A 21,611-nucleotide genomic window follows, 5' to 3' on the forward strand; every position below is an offset into this window, starting at 1 on the left:
GTAAACCCAGCCCTGCCTTCAGGGAGATCAGGGGAGAGGGGACAGGAGGCAGCTGTCCTTTAGTTCCCCTTGCTCATGTCAGTAAACAATCTCCTTCTTAAGGGGTTTTTCACTGGACACAAGGACGCTTGGAGATGACCTGGTGTTATTGTGCTGTAAAGGATGATAAGGAGAACTTGGAGATCTATTGCGATGGTCTTTGCAGCTCCCCCTGCAATGAGCTGCCTCCTTTTCCGTTGCATGCTAATTTATAAATAGACCAGATTCCGCTACTCAGAGAAAGCCTTTGTCTCTCCTTGTACTCGATATATGTGATACTCTGCAGTGGAGAGCAGATGTTTGTACCAGATTCTGCTCCCATGGAAATGGGCAGTAGAAGACTCAGAGGCAAGGGGTGAAATAGCATCAGGGTTATCTCTTGTCCTCAGCTCAGAGCTCCTGTTACAGCCAGTCTGAAAGGCCAGAAGACGCCCTTGGATTTAGCAGCACAGTCTCGAGTGTATGCCTGTGTCTCTGCAGGAGATGGACATCCTGTTGTTTGCAGACTCCAGTTACAGTTAAAGCTAAAAAAAAAGCAGCTGTCCGCATAAACAGGAATTTTCCTCAATTGCAGGAGCTAGCAGAGGACACTACTTTGTCTCTGTCTCTGAAAGGGCTGAGTAATGTTTTGTTTGTTTGTTTTGTTCTTTTTGCTGCCTTCTTCCAGCTCCATGACTTTGGTGGCACCTTTGGCAGAAGAACAGTTGCCTTTGCTTCCATTTTATCCATATCCACCAGAGGATTTTGTTTTCCAGATTGTTTGCTGCTGCTGAAGCCATAGCAATAATGTTCTTGTATAGCTTTACTTAAGGGAGGGAAGAAACAAAACCACATGACAAATTGGTCCAATTTATCACAGCAACAGAAACCTGCAATTCAGCTCAATCGCCCCCACAGGCCAGCTTAGACAGCATCAATATTTAATTACCTGAGCGCCACTGCTTTCACAGGTTGGGCTCTACCTCTGCCCTTGCCTTGCTGCAGGTACCCCCCAGGAATGTCACCCCACCAGTGTGGAGAGCACCCCCAGAACTCCTCTGGGTGAGCAGGGTCTGTCTTCAGCCTGCCAAGTCAAGCCTGCTTGCTACCCAAAGGGGCACAATCCAGACCTGTTGGGTATGACTAAACTCCCTTTTTCCTGCCTGGCTGAACGACCCATGCCGTAGGTTAATGCCCAAGCCACATCTCCATGCTTTCTGGGCATGCCTGTGGTCTGTGGCAAACAGGAAAGCAGGAGTAGGACTGGACCATCACAGCTCATGGCCTTTCCTACAGTCTTTTTTTGGGTAATTGTTTAAACCAGACAGAACTGTTTACTTGGTAGCAAGCTGGAGGAGACTTCTGTTCAGCTGTCAATATCTGTTCCCATTATTAAGACAAGAGTATTTTATTCCAGAAGGGGCTGCAATGAAATAAAATGCCAGTAACTTGTCCAGCATGCGGTGCAGGAAGATTTGAAAAGAGAAGGAGTCAAATCCCTCCCACTGTGAGCCAAGCAGGGCATCAGAGGAGGTTGGGAATCTCTTTTACTGGGCCCAGGCTCTGAACTGGCCACAGTAATTGGCATCCAGAACATCTCCCAGCTCCATCAAAGAATGTGGTCCCTTTCTGGCTTGCTCTGCCTTTCTGCAAAGCCCTTTTGTGACCATCTCCCTGCACCAAGGACCTGTTAGAATAAGGGTGATTAGGAATAAATGGAAGAGCAGAGGTTTCTGTATCAAAATAGTTTGGGCCAGAGGCTGCATGGCCAAGGGGACGATGATGTGCACAGAGGACTCAGGCATTTAGAAGGGAAAAGCTGGCTTGCTGCAGTTCATCCAGAGATGCTGGGCCATTTCCAGTGCCAGAGCTTGGCTGTTGAGGGATATCTTCCATCCCCTGGAGCACTTGGTGACTGCACCCTCTCCTCTTGTAGTTGTAGGGTACCTGTCTTGTTATGGGCATGGCTCAAAACTAACACAGCAGAACTGTGCAGCTCAACAGACACCTGCAAGTGCGCTACAAAATACTTAATGGATTGTTCCATTAATTAACTGTCCAAGAAAGGAATTGTGAGCCAATTCACTGCATTCCAAATCACAGTTCTGTGAAAAAAGTTAACACAGAGCACAGCTCTTCCCCCTGGCAGCCATCCAGTTATTAATTTCCATGTATCAGCTGTATCTGAATGGGCTTGGTCTTCCGCCCACTGTTTCTATTTATTTGTTTTCCATTCATCTCCACTAAAATTAAAACTCAAAGCCTTCCAGAGAGAATGGAAAACAAACATGCTGAACCAATACTGCTGCCCACATACAACCAGCAGAAACCCCTGCACTTTTTCCTCCTTTGCAGTGAGGTAAGATCTAATTTTTAAGACTCTGGCCTTTCACACCTAAAAAATAGCACAGGTAGCTATGCCAGTAGCACAATCTCAAATTCTTGTTTCAGACACATCAGTAACTGAAAAGCCAAAGGTTATGAACTTACTTTTAAAGTGATACAAATTACAAAATATGTTCATTTAAAATTACAGTATTTAAATCCTATTTGCAACAGCACAATCAATAGGATCCAACTCTTGATGTACAGGAAGGGATTCTTATTAAGTAAAATGTGCTAAAATAAGGCTTTTGTCTTTTTCAGTCTTTTTCAAATGTTTTCCTTCCTTAAAAACATACACAAGTGAGTGCATAGTGCTAGATATGAGTCTCATTGAATATGAAATTCTTCTGCTTGTTACCTAAAAGGATTTCCTTCCTCCAATAAACAGAGTTTCCAGTTCTGTGTTTATAGCATCATCAGGAATTGCATCATCCTCCATAAACTCATCTCCAAGCTTCTTCCACCATGGCCAACGAGTGTATCTTAGCATAGTGTTGTGTGCTTGTCTTGCCTTGGTAGCTACAGGGATTGATCGACTCATAAAGGCACCAAAATCTTTTTCTGTGGTCTCTGCTAAACCTGGAGCATCTGCAAGAACAGGAAGAAGAGTTTTCTGTATTTTGTTTGTGGTTTTATAAGTATTAAAAAAAAAAAAAGAACACTACCCTCCCACTTCTCACTGTCCTAGGCCACTCCTTTCTTTGTGATGGCATTGCAATTTTATGACTACCTGATAAATCATAAATCTGATTGGAGTGGAAATCCAAATAAAGGCTAATCTGACAAAAGAAATACATAATGGGGTAGAAAGAAGAAAGGGGAAACATGGACTACTTCTTTCAGGTGCAGTGGTGGTATCCACCAAAATGACTTCTTGTAAAAGTATAATTTCAGAGGATCTCCTGGTCACTACTGTGGATCAGTGCTCCTGGTGCAGGGTGACATCAGCTTGGTGTTTCCACTGCTCTGGTGCAGCAGCCTTGTGGTTTCCCTGCTTGGGGGACCCAGTACAGTGTGTGTTGCTGATTTGCCTGCTCAGGGAATGATGAGCTGCAGTGACACAGCACGTGACAGACTAATGGAATTCAGTAACTTGCTGAATTCTGCCCAGCTTGGGTGCTCTCTGGTGGCTGCAGTTTGCTACTCTTGCTTTTTCATGCAGCCACTTGTCTGGAATTAAGATAGCACAGTAGTGAATTCTGTTTCACTTATAGCCAGGCCAGAGAAAATGAAAACATGGAAATTGCAGCTCAGAGATTTCCCTTGTCATCTAGAAGGGGTGAGAGTGTTTTAACCAGCAGCTTACTCACAACATGAGAAAACAAACCAAAGCAAAACAAATGTGGGTGAATAGGTTGTGTGAGACCCCCTTTTTAAGAAATTCTAATGCCTGTTACAGGGCTATTGCTTTTCTTGTGAACATATCAGACAGAGACTTCCAGCAGAAGAATAAGATGCTCCTTGAAAAACAGGTGTTTATCTTGAACCTACAGCAGCACTTGGATAATCTCTAACAAAGCCTGGATCTCAAGACAAGGCACATGGCAAAGAAAGAAAGATATTTCAGTTTTGAAATGAGGCTTTACCACTGCTCACTCTAATTTTCCCTCTAAATTGGTTTAATCCAAATGGTAATCAAAGCCATGAGCAGAGCAGTCACATACTCATTAGCAGCTCCACATCGGTGTTGACCTGAGCCAGCAAAGCCTCTCTCCGCTGCGCCGCTCTCTGATCCAGCCTGTTCCTCAACAGGAACTGTGCCAGCTTTGCCTGAGCCTGCACATGCAATTCTTTACTCCTTTCTTCTGACATTTGGGAAGCCTGGAGGAAAATAAGTTTGTTACCATTAGGAGCTGGTTATTTTAAAACTTCTAGGGGTAGAATAATGCCTAAACAAGGAATGCAAATGCTGTTCCTAATTGTTAACTTTGTAATTTTGCTTCCTCTGCAACTCTCTTCAAAATTATCCATCATCATGTATATAAATTTTCCAATTACCGTTTGCTTTGACACTTTTTATTAGATTAATGGTTAAAATCCCCAGTATCCTAGTGCCTTGCTGCCAAAAAAGCAGGGTTAATACATACATACCTCAAATGGATTATCTTGATCATAATTTATGAAGATGAATATATTTCATCCCTACAGTATTTTATGTTGCATCATTAATGCAAATTATGAAATGACTAAGAAACAGACCGGATGCAATTTGATGTAGTCATCCACCTTCTGCTGCAAAGCCAGTCTCTGCTCATCAGTCAGTCCCTTGGGTTCTTTCCAAGGAGAGAGAGGTCTCCTCCTCCTTCGTTTCTCCAAGAATTTACAAGCCTTTGTAAGGAACATATGAGAATATAACAATCACAGAGAGGAAATTTGTCTTCCTGTTTTGTTTATAAACAATCAGTGAAAGTGTTTCAGTACTGCATCTGTTAAAGCCTAAATGCAGCCATGATGTTGAAAAGACAACATACAAGGTCAGCATGAACACTGCTGTTCAAATAGTAACACCACTCATAATGAGTTAGTGACTCATCTGTAGTATGGTGACATTCCAATCCTGGGTTTCAAAGAAGCAGCTTTTATATTTTAGTTGCAAGACTGTATTAGGCTTTGTAGCCTATACAAGCTTTAACCCTTTAAAGCAACTTGTGGCTCTAGACTATCACACCCGAGTAATTTTTTAATAAATTATGGCTACATTAACAGTAAGAAAATAAACAGTTTTATGAGGCTTCACAACAATCTGCTCAGTCCTATCTACTGTTAGACCAAAGTATAAATACTTACTGCTCTTTGAATGATGACAGCTGCCTTATATTCCTTAAGAGACTGTTTCTGCTGATGAAAAATTCTTCTTGCTCTATACCCTCGCCAGAATCTCTGGATAGTTAATGCTGATTTCTCCTCCATTTCCTGCATGTATTTATTCAACTGACCTACAAAGGTAACAAAAATCCACAGTTAGAAGACTGCGGGTTATGTTCTCTTAACAATTTACATTGTTAATCCTCAAGCTAGAGAGCACCAAAAAAACTTGGGTGCTCTCAGTTAAAAGCCCCTCTTTCTCCAAGGTGTCCTGGCTGTGGGTCAGGTCTTGCAGATCATAGCTGCAATGGAGCTTTGTAACACAAGAAAACTCTCTCTCCCTTTCTCCTGCACCATTTCTAAGGCACCAGATCTTGATCAGTAGTTACTGAGCCCTGGGGGAATTAGCACATTCTCTTTCAGATAATTGGGTCAGGAGAAGAGACAGTAAGACTACAGTGCAAATAGACATGCAAGATTGGGAAACAGATTTGGGGAAATTGTTCCTAAGGACACCCAGACACTTTAATCTTCTGCTATAGTTTAATATAAATCATACTGGCATGGACAACTTCCAGTAAGGCCAGCTGTCGTTCATGGAAGAGTCTCATGGCCCTCTGTCTCTGAAGTTGCATTTGCAGTTTTAGAGCTTCATCTTCCTTCTGTTTTGTTAAATGCTGCAGCTCCTGTTCCCGTTTAGCTCTGCAATACACAAGTACATTAACAATTACCTAAAGTTGTACATTTCTTTAAAGTACATCTCCTTTTCTTTGTGTTAAGTGGTGCAGCACTGAGAAAGAAAATCCACAAAACAATCTGCTATGCCAGCTGTTGGCTGCAGAATGACACGAAGCAATGAGAAGTCTTCTGCAAACTAACACATTACCACACTATCTATAGCCACGAAAAACTCTGAACCACTCTACAAAATCAGAGTGTAAATCTTTACTAAGGATAAAGTTCTAAAGGCTCTGAAGGGAATGATGCTTCATGTGGGACAGTCACAGCCAGAATGAACTGGAACAACAATTTTGATTCCATCATCTGCTGAAGAGGTAAAGCAGCATTAGCCATCTGCTCCAGTACCCACCTTTTCTAGTCCATCCATCAGCATGCATGGCACATGCTTCCCACAACACAAACAATTATTTTTGTACTGACTGCGAAAGGAGATCAGGATATTGGCTGCCAAGCCTCACTTCTTAATTTTGGAGGGATTTTTTTTCTCCAGAAATACAGACTGACACATTTGGTCCATCAACTTTGTTAGAGAACACTAGAATTTTAAATATATAATAAATATAATAAAGAATTTTCTTGCAAATTCTTTCTGATGTTTTCTAGATTTGATGTTAGGGTGTTGCCCTGCTGTGCGCTGGAAAACCTGCAGCACAAGTTTCACAGATGAGACAGTTGAAAACTCTGTAACTGGCCCTGGAGTGTTCAAGCTACTAACAACATGTACATCAATGAAATACACAGCAACACATCAATATAGAGACTAACATAAAATACCTAATATACTGATGTATTGATACTAATAATTACTGAGACCACTAGGCCATGGTCTCAGTGAATTATGAGGAGGTGTGAGCTAGAGCTCCCCCTCCCTTCACCGCTCCTTCTCATCCCAATGGACCCAACCTAGCAGCTTAAGACCTGAGAATGTACAACTTTACCCCACAACAAGGTAACAATGGGATTTCTCTGCTCCTACTGCAGCAAAATCACTTCCCCACTCAGGACCTGAGTACCCTCACTGGGTCCACAGCCCAGGGTTCTGCTCTCCTCTAGCCCTTTTCTGGGGACAATGAAAGAAGTGCTTTAAGCACCAGGGAAGAAAACCGACCAATGGACAGAGCAGAGGTATAAGGCATGCCAGAGGAGGAAAATGTCCACAGACTAGACCTAATGTCCAGGTAATTTTGCTATTGCTGCATGGCACATACCTTTAGACTCACAGTACTAATGAGCTATCTGTGTTTCCCATCACTAGTATAAATTGAACTATAATTTTCCCACCAACCATACCTTCTCTTTAGTCTCTAAAACTGGGAGAAATTGGGATGGAAACTGTTGTGTGAAAGAGATGCTTTGGATTTAAAGATCTGACCTCAACAGATCTCCATCACAATCTGACAGACCATAATCCTTTTACAACTGTAATGCAGACTTGAGGTGTGCCCACACACCGACCTACTGAGACAGATCATGATACATGTTATTATATCAGAATGGTTTCAAGGAAACGAAAGGTTTTCAGCCCACACATTTCTACAAATTAGAGCTGTAAATTTCTACATTTTTAATTTAGGTAATTAATATTTTAGTCCAAATATTATATTTTTAAGACAAATGAAGTCACAGAATCAAACAGGACAATTGTTCACATTTTCTTGATAAAACTTTTAATATTTTGCCCATCAATTTTTATCAGCTTCACTAGGTTGAAAACTACAAAAATGTTTCATGAACTTCTCAGATGCACATCTGTGAAACCAAGAGTGTCTGTCAGGTATTTAAATGATTCTTTAATACTGATTATTTCCTATGTAGTCTGCAAAACACATTTGTCCTCTGTTTCTCCCAATGATAAGATATATTTGCTTGCACAAGACCACACTGTGATAGGGAACTGCCTCTGAACTAAAGTAAAACATACACAGAGTAAGATCCAAGCTTCCTTCTGTAGTTCATGGCACAGAGCAGCCTCCCTCTGGTCATCTCTTTAGAAATGTAAAATGGTTTCATTTTTGATGTATTATTAATAAAAAATATTGCCATTTAAAATGTCCTACAATTAGCTATGTAATAGTGAACTAGCTTCAAGGAGAGACCACAGGCTTTAACATTCACTGAGGAGATATTTCTGAAACCACAGTTTCAAAAGTTTATAACTTGAAGAGTTTAAGATCTTCCTCTGCAGCTGCAGGTGAGCAAAGTTTGGAGTTTCAATCTTAGCACTATTTAACCACACTTGTTCTAAAATAAATCTGTGAACATAACCAGGACCTGACTGCTAAAAATTAAAAAGTACTCTTAAAAGCTCTTCTAAAGTCATGTTTACAGGATTCCCAACACTATTTTTCAGTGTAATGTTTTGAGGTAGACAGAAGAAAACCAACACTGGCACTGTACAGTTACTGTATTTGCTCAGTACACTGGGACTGAGTGAGCCATGAACACACACAGCTGTAAGGACATTAATAAGTTTCCATTCCTCTCAATATTAAACAAACACCTTTCAAAAGTCCATTTAAATTACTTGAGGGCTACTTAAAAGGCACACATAATGCTTACAATATTGAAAATATGACACGAGGGAGTCAAGCAGCTTGGTGATGGCTGATAGTCTCACCATCCTTTCCCTGCTGCTTTTCCATGTTACACCTTAGCCCATCATCCAAAATTTCTGGGCTATAAGTTTAGCTTGCAGGCTTGCAAGGTGCCTTAGAGGGAATATTGGCTTCAAGTGCATGGTGGAGTAAAAGGGAGTGACAAGGATGTCTGACTCCATCACAAAAGTGCAGTGACCAGTGGCCCTCAACAGACACACTGCTTGCCCCTGCAAATCTTTCAGAATTTAAAAACTACACCTTAGATAGTCCAATATCCTCTTAAGGCTAGTCTAGACAATAAAGCATAGTTGTTTGCTTTGTATTACTTTGGTCACAATGCAATGTGATTTGACAGTGATTTATAAGATCTACTTTTGACACAGTAATGATCAATGTGCAAAAAAAGTTTGAAAAAACTTGCTGTGGAGCCTACGGTTGATTTTAATCCCTTAACCCATGTTAAATTCAAACTAAATTTCTCAAAACAGTTAGCCTAACACATGCTAACATTACTGCTGCAGTGTTATTCAAGTGAGACAAGCATTATTTACATAGCTCCCTTCTTCTCTGCTGCTCCAAGGCAGAGGATACTATTTCTAGGTCACTGAAGTAACTCTACTTCTGAGAGACAAAGATTTAAAAATTAATGAAGAACAAGGTCTTGCAAGCACTACACTGGCACTATGGGCCAAGCACTATGGGCCTTGGTTTCTGCAGCACTCTGGCATGTGCAAGCTCCACTGTAGCGCCCATGTAATTTACAGAGCAACTTTGTGTCAAGTTAACTGTTAACCAGTTATCTGTCCTACCACCAGCACATCATCTTCTAGTGCTGTTTAGTGCAATGGGAGGGATAGAGACCGTCCAAACAGAGACAATCAGGGCCATGGAATGTGGGATGTATAAGGACAGGCAAGGTGTGTTTAGCCTAAAGGAAGGCAAACCTGTCTCTCACTACCTAAAGAAGTGTTAGAAAGCAGACACAGCCAGACTCATGGGGGTGCTCAGAAAAAGGACAAGAGGTAGTGATAAAGAGTGCAACAAGGAAATTCCCACTGCCTGTAATGAAAGAATTCTTCACAAGGCAAATCATCCAGCACAAGGAAAGGGATCAAGTGAGATGGTAGGATCTGCATCCTTGGAGACCTCTAAAACTGGATGTGGCCCTGAGCACCCAGATCCCATTTTGAGGCAGGGCCTACTTCAAACAGGACACTGAATTAGATGATCTGAATTCTTCCTCTTCCTCTGTGACTTGAGAAAACCCAGCCCAACTCAAACCTTCGTACTAGATCCTGTTCTTTACTGTTTTTCACAAAGTCATACTGTTTACCTGAAGCTTCTCTGTAAAGTGACCACTGCTTGGGGTAGCTTCTTCAGCCTTTTCCTTGTCTGAAATCCCCGCCACGCTGCCTGGATTACACAAGCTGCTTCATGCCGCTTCTGAAATTAATAAAACAGTTGGTAGAATATTGTCTATGCATATAATAACACTATTACTGCTTGCATAATTGGACAATCTCAACATTTGGCCAAACCCCATCAGTTTCCAAATGCATCAAATTGGAGAATTTAAGGTTTTATGAGACAGTTCTTATCATGAACTCCATACTTGCCCCAAAAGCAGCGAATCTGACCACCTGTATTGATGCTGTCTGTGATAGACAAACAAATCTACAGCACAAATATATATATATATATATATATATATATATATATATATATATATAAAATCAAGATGAGAAATTTGTATTTAAAACACCTGATGCACTTGATATTTCGAATGGTGATTCAATCAAAGTACCTACACTAGAGAGGACAGAAAGACAACTTTGAAGAAAGAGCAGCAGGAAAAATGTTAGATTTGCAGGATGATCAGAAGTCACTGAAATGCAAACATGAAAAAATCTATTCTATTCTTAAATGGATTTTTCATAAAAAACCACAAACAAACTGCATCAAAAAACACCCTGCTCTGTTGAAGATGAAAGCAGGTCTCTGCAAACATAACTGATTTTCATTGAAGTATTGTCTCTGAGAAACCTGCATGCAATTTTTTTTAAGATGCTCCTGAAACACACATTGTCTCTTTCACTGGGAACACAGTCCAGGTGGTGTTCTTACTGCACATTTTCTGTATATGACTTAGTTCTATGTAAATGCCGCCTAGAATTCAGAGATCTAAATTTGTAACACCGCTGTGAGAAAAGCAGATTCAGTTATTTTAATCTGATAATTAGCAAAAAAATTAATTATTTTTCCCCCATGGTTATATTGAAACCTATGGTGAATCTGCACAGAAAGCCAATCTCTTGAGTCATAGTCCCATAATTTTAATGGCTGAGCAATTTCTTGATGTTTTAAAAAACTACAATGAAATAATTTCAAAAATGCAATTAAAAATTAATTAACATAGTGAAATAATAACACAGGTTTGAAAAGTTTCTACAAAGTGATATAGTAAATCTGTTCTAAACATACACAAATGACATGTAAATAGGATTTCACATCTAAATAGGATTTCACATCTGAAAGTCACATTAAACTTAATCACCTGCATTTCTCCTTTTCCACTGGATTGTTCCAAATACATCAGGTCCAAGAGTTGATTGACCTCCCTGTCAAATCCTTTGCCAGTCCACTGTTTACTTAAGAGCCCTTTTAATCCTAAGAGAAAGAGAAGATGCTAATTCAGTATCGTGAATTTATCCTTTCAGGCTCTCAAAGTAACAAACTGTGAACCAACAAATTAAATCTGATTCTATGTGCAAAGAAGTGTGAGAGCTGAAGACCATCAGCCATCTTTGAGTGTCAATGCATAATCTTATCAAAGAATGTTTGGTGCTCCAACTATCACAAAGAAGTATTATCCAGTGATTTTCTATGTCCGAGTCAGTATTGTGTTTATGTCACTGACAGTCAAATTACCAATCTACTTTCAGTGCCTTATCAGTAAGTCATTGTAAGGTGCTAAAAAGAATTCAAAGCACCACATAAGTGCTGGGTGTTGTTAACACTCTTTTCATATTTTTCGTAATAAAATTTATTTCTTTCCAACTGGAATTGTTTGATGTCTGCACAGCATCATTTAACTGTGAGTGTATGTGCATCCAATCCACGAGACAAAAGAGCTTTTTGGGTTTGCAGTAGCTAAAAAGCACCCTTGTGCTCCCTCCACAACACACACACACTCCCTATGCAAGTAGACAGTAACATGTGGTAAAATGTTTGTATCAGACAAATCCCAGAGCCTAAGGGCTCTGCAGGGAGTTGGAGGGAAGAGGAGGGAGGGCAGGAAGTATGTGCATGTTTGCCTCCTGAAGAACTGCAGATTCAAGTAACTTTTCCATCTTCAAATTATTGCCCATAAACATATTCATACACTGGGCAACTCCAACACAACACTCACATGTACTTACAGGATCTGGAGCACACAGAAATGGCACCTCTGTGGCACCATGTGCACCATTTTAGAAAAACAGTAACAGGTAAACACTTCAGGAGAGACAGGCAGGACTCCAAATGGGTGTCCCTGAGCCCTGCAAAAGCAGGGAGCCAGGCTACACAAGACAGCTCCCTCACACAAGTGCTGTGGGTCTCACACAACCACTTGCCAGTCTCTGTGCAGACTACACAGCCATATGCTCCTTCTGGCTACTGGCAGGGAGTACCTCCAGTGTGCCTCACAGATGTGTCAACCCATGCAGGACAAAAGGCCAGGCCCTCCAGGGAACCTGACACAGGGGCTGTGCTGGTCCTGGAGGTGCCCTCACCTCCAGCAGGCGGCCTTCACTGGCAAAGCTCACACCAAAACACCTCACACTGCCACTGTGAAGCCAAGGGACTTCAGTGAGATGGCCAGATGGTGGAAATGCTGTAATGCTTTCTCTGTTGCTTTTATTCCTCAAAGTCTCTAAAGGATTCCAAAGCCCAAATTAAAACTAACAGAAGGATTCTAACTTAAAAAAAAAAAAAGTAGAGAAAAAAAGCAATTTATTTTTCTTAGTGGAAAGAGGAAACATGTACAGTTCTAAATGACTGTGGCGTAATTCTAGAGCAAAATAAAGCATCCTTTGATGGAGATCTACACAACTTAAAATAAGCCAGCATTCTACAGCTGGGATGATCAGACCATCAAGGCAGCTTCCCAAGAATCCACAATGTGATAGCAGCCTTAGGCACACTATACTTAATTCCTCAATACAAGGAATCCCTCCTCTCAGTCCTGTAGGCAAAAGGGTGGCAAAGCTGTTCATCTGGTCCAGAAATTTATCTAGCTGTTACTCTATAATAAGTAGTCAGCACAAGTGAAAAAAATGGAAATTGGACATTTTGCCTTGCATTTCTTCTTTTTACTGTCTTTGTCCTCTAAGGACTGAGGCTGCTCACAAGTAGTTTTGACCCACAGTAACATCCAGAACATAAAAAGACATGGCAGATATTATGCCTGTTCCTTAGTCTCCATGGGCATGATAGAGTACAAAGGGGTTTCCTGGAGCTTCCTGCTATGCTAGAGACAGAAACATTAAATGGGACACCTCATTAAGGAATGAATAACATAGAACAAATTATACACAAACTCAGCCTTATCATATGAAGGCATCGAGACAAAACAATAAATTAATCTCATGAATTCTTGGAAAGAGCTCATTCCAATTACTTGGATATCAAAAGACAGCCAGCTCCTGGATAGCTAAACAGCCCCCATCAGATGAGGAGACTTGCAACAGCCAGGGTCAGCAGGTCACTAAGTAAAACTTTCCTGCTCTGGATTAGTGAGCCTTAGCACTGTGGCAGATGTGACACAGGGCTCTCTGACTGTGGCAGTACAGGCACCCTGCCAGTGGATCCCTCAATAACCAACCTGCACAGGGAAACAGAAAGAAGCAAAAGCCCATCAGGCTGGAAATCACAATCAACAACTTTAAAAGACTGGTTGCTACATGCAGAGTGCTCAGTACACAGAAGAAAATAAATCTAGGGAACAGAAAGAGGTGCAGTACCTGCAACTGCAATGAAAATGAACAGAGGGGGAAAAACCCACAAAGCAACGTGGCCTTGCAGTTTCCACCTGTACTGGAGAGTTATTGAACCACAATGGGAAACCTCTGTCTTTTTATTTCCACAGGGAATGCAAGAGGAGGCTCAGTGATTGGTTCCCATGCATGTTTACAAACCTTTGTAGTGAGCTGTGAGTAACTGCACAAGCTGTTTGCAAGATTTTGCCACTAATAACAGCAGTTTTGTGGCAGCACTTCCAACAGCAGGATTGGTGGTAGAGGACAGCTTATAAACAAGTTCATCCAAGACAGAGTGAAGGGTCTCTTCTTCAACTTGAAGCAAGACAGAACTTTAAAAAGAATAAAGAAAAAAAAGGGGGAATGGGACAGAAGTGTTAATTGAAAAACATGAGCTTTTAAACAGTGACTTATTTAGCTATGTCAGGCTATATACAGCAAGCCAAGATGCCCAGCTAGCTGGACCAGGAATATGATCCAAACAGTGCTACTGTTTCAATCAACCAATTACCATTCCCTCAATTTAAGAAGATTAAAATTCCAGCTTTTTAATGTTTTTAATTTCTACTACAAAGACTAGGGGGGAAAAAGCCCCCAAACAGTAAAACACAATGCTTGCAAATGAAAAGATTTTATTTTACCAAGCAGTAATGAGCTACCTTTTATATTTATTATTAAGAAAAATAATGATACAAAAACAACCAACCTATTGATCTTCAAAATATTGTGTAACACAGACATCATGACAATTGCTGTTTCAACATCATCTGTTATTAACAACTGCAGGAAGCGATCATTTTGTAGTACTGCAAAGAAAACCAAAAACAAGCAAACAAGAAATCATGAAATCAGAACCAGACTTGAAAATACCATAAACCAAATAAACTTCCTCATAAGTCATAGCAAGTAAACCCAGACACTGTTTCTGGAACAAACTCCCTCATTTATAATTCTTACACTGAAACTTACTGAGATAACTAAACTACTTCAACCTCCAAAAAACATGGTGAATCCTGTTTTTTCTGCCTTTGGACATCCCTCAGGCATTGATGTTGCAAGGGAATGAAGGCTTTAAACCTCTTTATGTTACAATAGTGCCCTTTTCTTACAACAACAGTGAAATTAACACTGGGGAAACAAAATCTGAAAAAGTTAAGGACCTCAAACTTGACAGTTTGTTACCCCAGATTATTTAATGCAAGTACACTGATGTCATTAAAGCACCATCTTTTTTATTCCAGTGTATCACTGCCTATGTATCAGTAATTTTTCTGACCATTTGTGGTTTTAGTTATATATATCTTATGATCCTTTTGGTTTTTGTCCAATACTAGAAACAAAACCAAATTCTGCTGAACCAGTGCGATTAACATCAGTTTAAATGAAAGCTTATTTTGGTCAGAAATATATCGTGAAGTTTGTTAGGTATTTCTAAAATTTCTTGTCATGTAAAAAACTTCAGAAATCTGTCTCCAAATCTATCTACTTAAAGGGCTAACAATGTATTCTGGTCAAATTTCTGCATATTTTAATCACATACAGGAAAATATCAATTGTCCCTTATTGGAAAGAAAAACCCCAACAACCTGATTTTTAAGAGGTATAGACTTACAAAGATAAATTACAGGATGACACTTTTAAATGTTTGTCTCTGAAAGACTAGAAGAGGGAACTCTTGAGTATTTCCCTTTAGTGGGTATTTACCATTTCAGATATTGCTGTTGAGCTGACTACTTAAAAAGACTGATTTAACATCTACTCAAGTTTAGCAGACTAGGTGGAGATTAGCTTAAGAATGAATTTTGAAACTCCTAGTTGCCATAAATAAATGTTCAGGTGTTCTGTGGGTTGACATTTCCCTTACCATGTGCTGCTAGTTGGATATGCCCACCGAACAGCCAGCAGATGGCATCAGTTACTATTTGGAACCAGTGTAAAAAGTCTTGTTTTTCTTTATCCTAAACAAGAGAGAAGTAGGTAAAAACATGTGTATGTATATTCATTAAGGACCTCATCTTGATGTCTTGGGAAGGTTTGTATGCCTTAGTAATTTGGAGACCAAACTCTACCAAATTTCCAAATGAAGTTGGTGAAACTGTAGGAACTAGTAAAAAAAAAAAAAACCACCCCCACCTCTGAGACCTTTGAGGTCAGAGATCAATCAAGAAGATCTGAAGATACTAAAAAAATAAAAGTATGCATTTGGGAAAAACAGTCACAACCACAGGAGAGAAATCTTGTTTATGCCTCAAAAATATTTGATAGCATTGGAGAGATAAGACAAATGTTGGCTCAGCAAATATGCATCACAGATTTAATGCACTAAGTGGGAAATATATTACTTTAAAGAAGAGGGGGAAAATAAAAAAAGGTATTGTGGCCAAGGACACAGTGAAAATGGAAAAGGTTCCTGATAGCTGGTTTGGTGAAGCTTCAGAAGCACCTTCTAGCTGGAGGTGTGGGAGCAAACACCAAACCTCTACAAAGCTGAAATTTGATCTGTTTGCCAAACAGACTACATCATGTGCTTGCCTGTGATAGCACTGGACTGGAAAAAAACATAGAATCAATCATAGAATGGTAGGAAAGGACCTAAAGTCCATCTTGTTCCAGTCCCACTGCCATGGGCTGGGACACTTAACAGTAGACCAGATTTCTCAGAGCTTCATGGAACCTGGCCTCAAATGCTTCCACAGATGGAGCAGCCACAGCTTCTCTAGGCAGCCTGTCCCAGTATTTTGCCACCCTGACAGCAGAGAATTTCCTCCCTAATTTAAACCTCCCTCTTTCAGTGTCAAGCTCCCTGCTTCAGTGTCACCCCTTATTCTGTCACTACGTGCCCTTGTAAAAAGTCCCTCTTCATCTTTCTTGTAGCCCCTTTAGGTACTGGGAGGTGATACAGGTTCTCCTCAGAGACTTCTCCACGCTAAGCAACCCCATCTCTCTCAGCCTTTCTTCACTGCAGAGGTGCTCCAGTGCTCCCCTATGACCAGCAGGAATTCAGGTTTTAACACCTGAATGCACATACAGATGCACATTCCAGTCTGTATTCCAAGTGTGAGCCACAGACTACTGGAAATCTGGAATCTTGGTGTGTGGAACAGCAAAAGGGTTTTTCACAGTACTTCACTGCTTACAAATGTTGCTACAAAGCACATGGTCATACATCCCACATTAATTCAGCCTCCACAAATGAAACCCTGGGAAGCCTAGTCCTAGATCCCAGCTGGAGCCACGGCTCTCAGTCAAGCTTTAACTTTGTATTTGGTCCAGACTGACGAGGAGAAATACAATAACAATACAAAATAACAATAATATGTTAAGCTGTAATATTATCTTTTCTGTGTTTTGGCAACATGTCTTTTTCTGAAAACCGTTTCACTACTTCACTTGACTTCGAAAACTTGTACACAAAGCAAAAGAGAGTAGAATAAACTTTAAATCTCTACTGGTAGAGTGGGATTTCCAAAATTCCACTGAGCAAGCATCAAGTCTGGGTGCCCAGTCACCTCTGAGACCACGAAGTTTAAAAGCCAAAGTACTAATTATAATGTAGACTGCATTTGCATTCAAAAGAAATCTTTGCCCACAAGCGTGACTCAAGTAGCATGTAGGCTGAGACATAATAAGAAAGTATGGGAGAAATTACATATTGTGGATAAGAGTCTTCTGGGATGTCATTTAGGAAGCTTCCTTGTCAAGCACAAAATGCACTTTTCAAGTACTCCACTAACAGAAACTATGTCATTGCACTGATGCTTTCTGAGAATTGATTGTCTGTGGTGTCTATCACAATACTTTGTAAGAAAACTTTGGCTAAGTGCTAGAAGCCAGTGAGCCAAGAAATGAGATAGTATGGAGAAGTGGGGTTATTAAAAGAAACTGTCAGAATCCATGAAGATGGAAATTTAAATTACTTGTAGGTTTTTGTTTGCTGGGTTTTTTTTTCCTTCTGATTCTAGAACTCAGAATACTCCAGAAGCATAAGGGAACCTCGCTGAGCAAAACCCTTCTTCATTGCAAAAAAGAAGGAAAATGTGAGAAAGTGTTTAGATCTATAAATTCATGAAGTCTGCCTTTGGCATTCTCCATTTGCAAGTTCAGAAATAGTGAGCATTCTTGGAATTTTTTTGCCAATTATGCAGCAGAAATTGAATGATAAAACAAACTTCAACAAATCTGATTTAAAATCTTAGGGCTCCCTAAATTGTTTTTTGTATAGCTGAATAAAATGAGTGAGAACTAAGTCATTATGAAGGCTGAACTAATGATATGCAAAGTTAAGACACTACTGTGACTGGGATGCTGTCTTTTGTAGGGCTTTGTGCAGTGGCTTTGCACAAGTCATGGAGCAAATGCTGCACAATTACAGATTTCAGCTTCAGAGCTTGGAGGCATAAGAAAAACCACTGCAATTTCTAGAAAATAAATTTTCCTAATACCATATCCCTAGAATAATATCCTACTTATCCAATATGCAGAAGTTTGCAGGCGTTCTCTGCTCTTTTAGCCATGAAACATAAATACCTTGATTGCTCGGATAAATCGTGCTTGCAAGCGTTTCCCCAAAACCAGCAGGCTGTCTATAACTGAAGGAAGAAACTTCCTGTAAAATTCCTCAGGATCTTCTTTCACCTCTAGCCCTACACAACAATGACTGAAACGGAGCAAAACAAAACAAAACAAAAAAAGAAAGAAAAAAGGGAAAAAAGTCAACCTGAATAGTCAAAGGCCTGTTTGAACAACTTTGAATGAACGTCACGTCATCAGAGAAATGCTTCAATGGCATGGAACAATTCCCCCTGAACAACAGCTCACTGCTGTGACTGGCTCCAAGGTGGCTGCCTCCAAGGAAGAGCAACCACTCGCAGGTTGGAGACCATATTACTACTTATTATGGCATTTCTCAGTTAAAAACATATCCAACACACTTCCTCCTTTAGCTTCATAGAATCTGTTCAAGCTTTTTCTATATTCTAGGGAAGGGCTCTGATGGTCATAAAGAAAAACAAAAAGGCAAAATAGAAAGGTAGGAAAAAAACTGATAAAGGAAGCTCGATGATGAAGGGGGTGCACATTTGTCAGTAAAAATATGTATAAAAAATATACCACAAAACCTTCAGCGAGCCTGGCTACAACTTTTCTCAAACTGAGGAAGGCATGTGGGCTAGAAATCAGTTCCTCAGATCTCAGCTCTCTTATTTTACTCACCACAATACGTCAGCTGTTTCTGGAAGACTTTTTACAAGAAACTGCATGTTTTACAACTGATAAGTTGTTTCAATTCTGCACTCGGTACTGATACCAGTGCAACAAAAGAGTCTTCCTGACTTTTTATGAATTTTGCTTTCTGATATCTTATCTAGGCTATATTAACATTTTGGGAATGCACACACATAAAACTGTCTACCAAAGCCCTTGGAAAACAAATTCTAGGCATGAAGCTGAGAATCATCTAGCTACAAAAGGACATTTTTAGAGCTAAAATAAATTTCAGTATTCTCTGCAACAGAAACAGCTTTTAGGGGATGATTTAAGCATCACACTACTCTGGTGATAACTCTTGCTTCCCTTACTGAAATTCCTTGCATTAAAAATTCATACTGCAGATATGGCATAAATAAGAGATGGTCACATAATTACTTCATGCCTTAGAATTTTACTCCTTAATTAAGCCAAAACTAAACCTGAGGAAAATTTAAAATGTATTATTTTTCTGACATTTAAAATTGAGATTGGATCACTGGGGGTTTGAGTTTAAAGTTTTCTTATTTACAATGCCATTCTCACAATATTCCTACATCAGGTTATCTAGTCTATATGAACTGTGTCATCTATTATATTTAAAAATGTAAGTAGATACTTCAAATTGGTATATTAAATAAATATTTAAATACAGTCAGGCTAAGCAGTGAGTCAATCAGATTGGAGATCTTTGCAAGATGAAATCTAAGCAAACAAAATAAAAATTTTTAAATAGCTACAATTCAAAATTATATAATCACTGGATAAAAACTGCTGCACTAGTGAGTACTGTCCACAAAAAAAGGTAAAGTGAACACAAACCCTGTTCCCACCATATAGCTCCCCCAGCTCAATAAAACACAATGCAAATGAATTAAACAGGACCAATTAGGCTATGCCTGACCCCTCTGCTCTTGACTGCTTCCCTGCACTTTAACCCTGGCCTTTCCTGAACAACAAGCCTTGTTCTGGATGGGAGCCAATGTATTACAGCTTGAAAAGAGAAAGAGCAAGATGAAAGGACAGAAAGAAAACTGGAAGCTCTCTTCTTAGCTTTTTTTTTTTTTTTTTTTTACCTTAGTATCTCTGCTAGCTGGGCAGCAGTAGCCCAGGCTCCATGCAGCTGAGAGTGGTCTTGCTTAAGGACCAGCAGGCAGTACTGAGTAAGACCATAATCGTATATATCTTGCTTAATTTTATTTGATTCTTCACATCCTAAGGAAGGACTGCTTAAAATTCCTGTGGGAAGAAAGTGGGAGAGAGACAAAAAGAAATATAAGATTCCGATATGCAGGGTTTTTTTTTCTTTTTCTAAAATGTAAGAAGAGTATATGTACACAGAACCAGGATCCGGGATTAAAGTAATTGTAAAAGTGCTAACAACACCATTAAATATTTTGTCAGCAATTTCTGCTGCTACAGCTACAACTTATTTGAAAAATTATATGACAATTGGGAAAGGATAGCTAAACTTAGGTTTCCATTTTCTCTCTACGTATTTAGTAGCAAAACATAGATTATCTGGGATATGAACCATTTGTATGAATTTCCTAGGCTAGATAAAACCACAACCACTGGGAAACATATAGCTTCCTTATAATTACATCCCAATTTAGAACAGGACCTGACTTGTTTCAACCATTCCTATGAGCAGTGGCTGTATAGCAGAAGGAAAGACAGGGAAGTCACACAGGAGATCACACATATGATCTTGTTTCTGTGTTAAGATTTAAAAACTGAATATGGACAACCACCCTCGCTCTTTGCCCAAAGAGCACTGGGAGAAATGATTTGACCAAGTGTAAGATCCTTGTCTGTATCAGCAGGGAAAGGGCCCACATTATCAGCATGACAGCTGAAAAGCAGAAAAAAATTCTGTCCATTTGCTCCTCAGCTCCTCCTCTTTATTTTTGCCAAGTCAGACGCCACTCTCAGGAAAAGCTGCCGTATCAACCATCCTTACAGAGTTTCAGAAAAACTTTCTGTATTTAAGGAGGTTGACGGAAGAATGACTGACCATAGTTCACCAGCTCATAATTTTATTTTACGAACGGCACTAATTACCCTTTAACTTCAGCAGCAGCAGGGGGATGTCCTGTTCTCTGCTCTCAGTGATCTGAGCAGCCAAGGCCAGGACCTGGGGGTCCGTGGCTGCCATAGCAAACAGCCAGGAGCGCACACCACCATCGATTCCACCGTCTTTCCTTTTTATGTTAAGGCGCGGGGTCCTCAGGCCACTACTTCATCCCAGCTCCTGCAGCACAGCTGGAAGCCTCGGGCTGCAGGACTCCCCCTGAGAAAGGAAACAAACATGGAGGAAGCCCCACTCGCGCTCCCTCCCGAGGCCGCGGGCCGCCAGACCGGCTCTGCCGGCAGGGCGCACCTCCGGCCAGGCAGCCTAAGCGCGGCCCCACGGGGCGGGCAGCAGGAGCGGCCTCATCTCACCCAGGGCCGGGGAAAGGGCAGAGGGAGCGGTGCCCTCTCCCAGAGGCGCCACTGTCCCCGGGAGCGGCGGCGCCGGTGCCGCGCAGGCCCCAGGCCGCGGGGCCCCTCGGGGCGCTCTGAGGGGACCCGCACGCACCCCCGGCCCCTCTCACCGCCGCGCGGGGGCTCCCCCACTGCGGGGGAAGGGAGGGGGGTTGGAACTCCGAGCCCGCCGTCTCCAACGCGACGGCTCCCCCACGCCTCCCTCCCCTCACAGCTGTGTGGTCGCGGCCTCTCTCCGCCAACCAGCGCTCTCCCCTGCGGGAGGAGGGTGTATTTGCATATCCGCGTGCGGACTGGCGCCTCCGCCACCCCATTG

At 40.9% G+C, this 21,611-nt stretch overlaps 1 protein-coding gene across 3 annotated transcripts; it reads right to left on the reverse strand.

The window, feature by feature from the left end:
• Positions 1–2,436: 2,436 nt before the first annotated feature.
• On the reverse strand, positions 2,437–21,496 carry IQCB1 (IQ motif containing B1). Of its 3 annotated transcripts, none has more exons than XM_036387178.2 (14): positions 21,254–21,496; positions 20,873–21,101; positions 19,885–20,047; positions 18,092–18,221; positions 15,429–15,522; positions 14,271–14,370; positions 13,724–13,896; positions 11,101–11,213; positions 9,880–9,989; positions 5,768–5,910; positions 5,191–5,339; positions 4,603–4,731; positions 4,068–4,224; positions 2,437–2,991 (listed from the first exon to the last, which is right to left on the reverse strand). In XM_036387178.2, the coding sequence occupies exons 2-14, from the start codon at positions 20,964–20,966 to the stop codon at positions 2,762–2,764; spliced, it is 1,785 nt and encodes a 594-aa protein (XP_036243071.1). In that variant the 5' UTR covers positions 20,967–21,101; positions 21,254–21,496; the 3' UTR covers positions 2,437–2,761. The 3 variants fall into 3 exon arrangements, with proteins under 3 accessions (XP_036243071.1, XP_036243070.1, XP_036243072.1); XM_036387177.2 differs by having other exon boundaries at positions 21,192–21,496; XM_036387179.2 differs by having other exon boundaries at positions 21,406–21,477.
• Positions 21,497–21,611: the final 115 nt, after the last annotated feature.

Source organism: Molothrus ater, chromosome 7 (genome assembly GCF_012460135.2).
Source record: "Molothrus ater isolate BHLD 08-10-18 breed brown headed cowbird chromosome 7, BPBGC_Mater_1.1, whole genome shotgun sequence".
NCBI classification, from domain to species: domain Eukaryota; kingdom Metazoa; phylum Chordata; class Aves; order Passeriformes; family Icteridae; genus Molothrus; species Molothrus ater.

Coding starts and splice junctions, on each gene's coding strand:
- IQCB1 (XM_036387178.2), bottom strand. CDS start 20,966: ATGGCAGCCACGGACCCCCAGGTCCTGGCCTTGGCTGCTCAGATCACT. Junction 18,222..19,884: donor CAGCTAGCAGAGATACTAAG/GTAAAAAAAAAA, acceptor GCTCCGTTTCAG/TCATTGTTGTGTAGGGCTAG. Junction 13,897..14,270: donor AATATTTTGAAGATCAATAG/GTTGGTTGTTTT, acceptor TTCTTTTTAAAG/TTCTGTCTTGCTTCAAGTTG.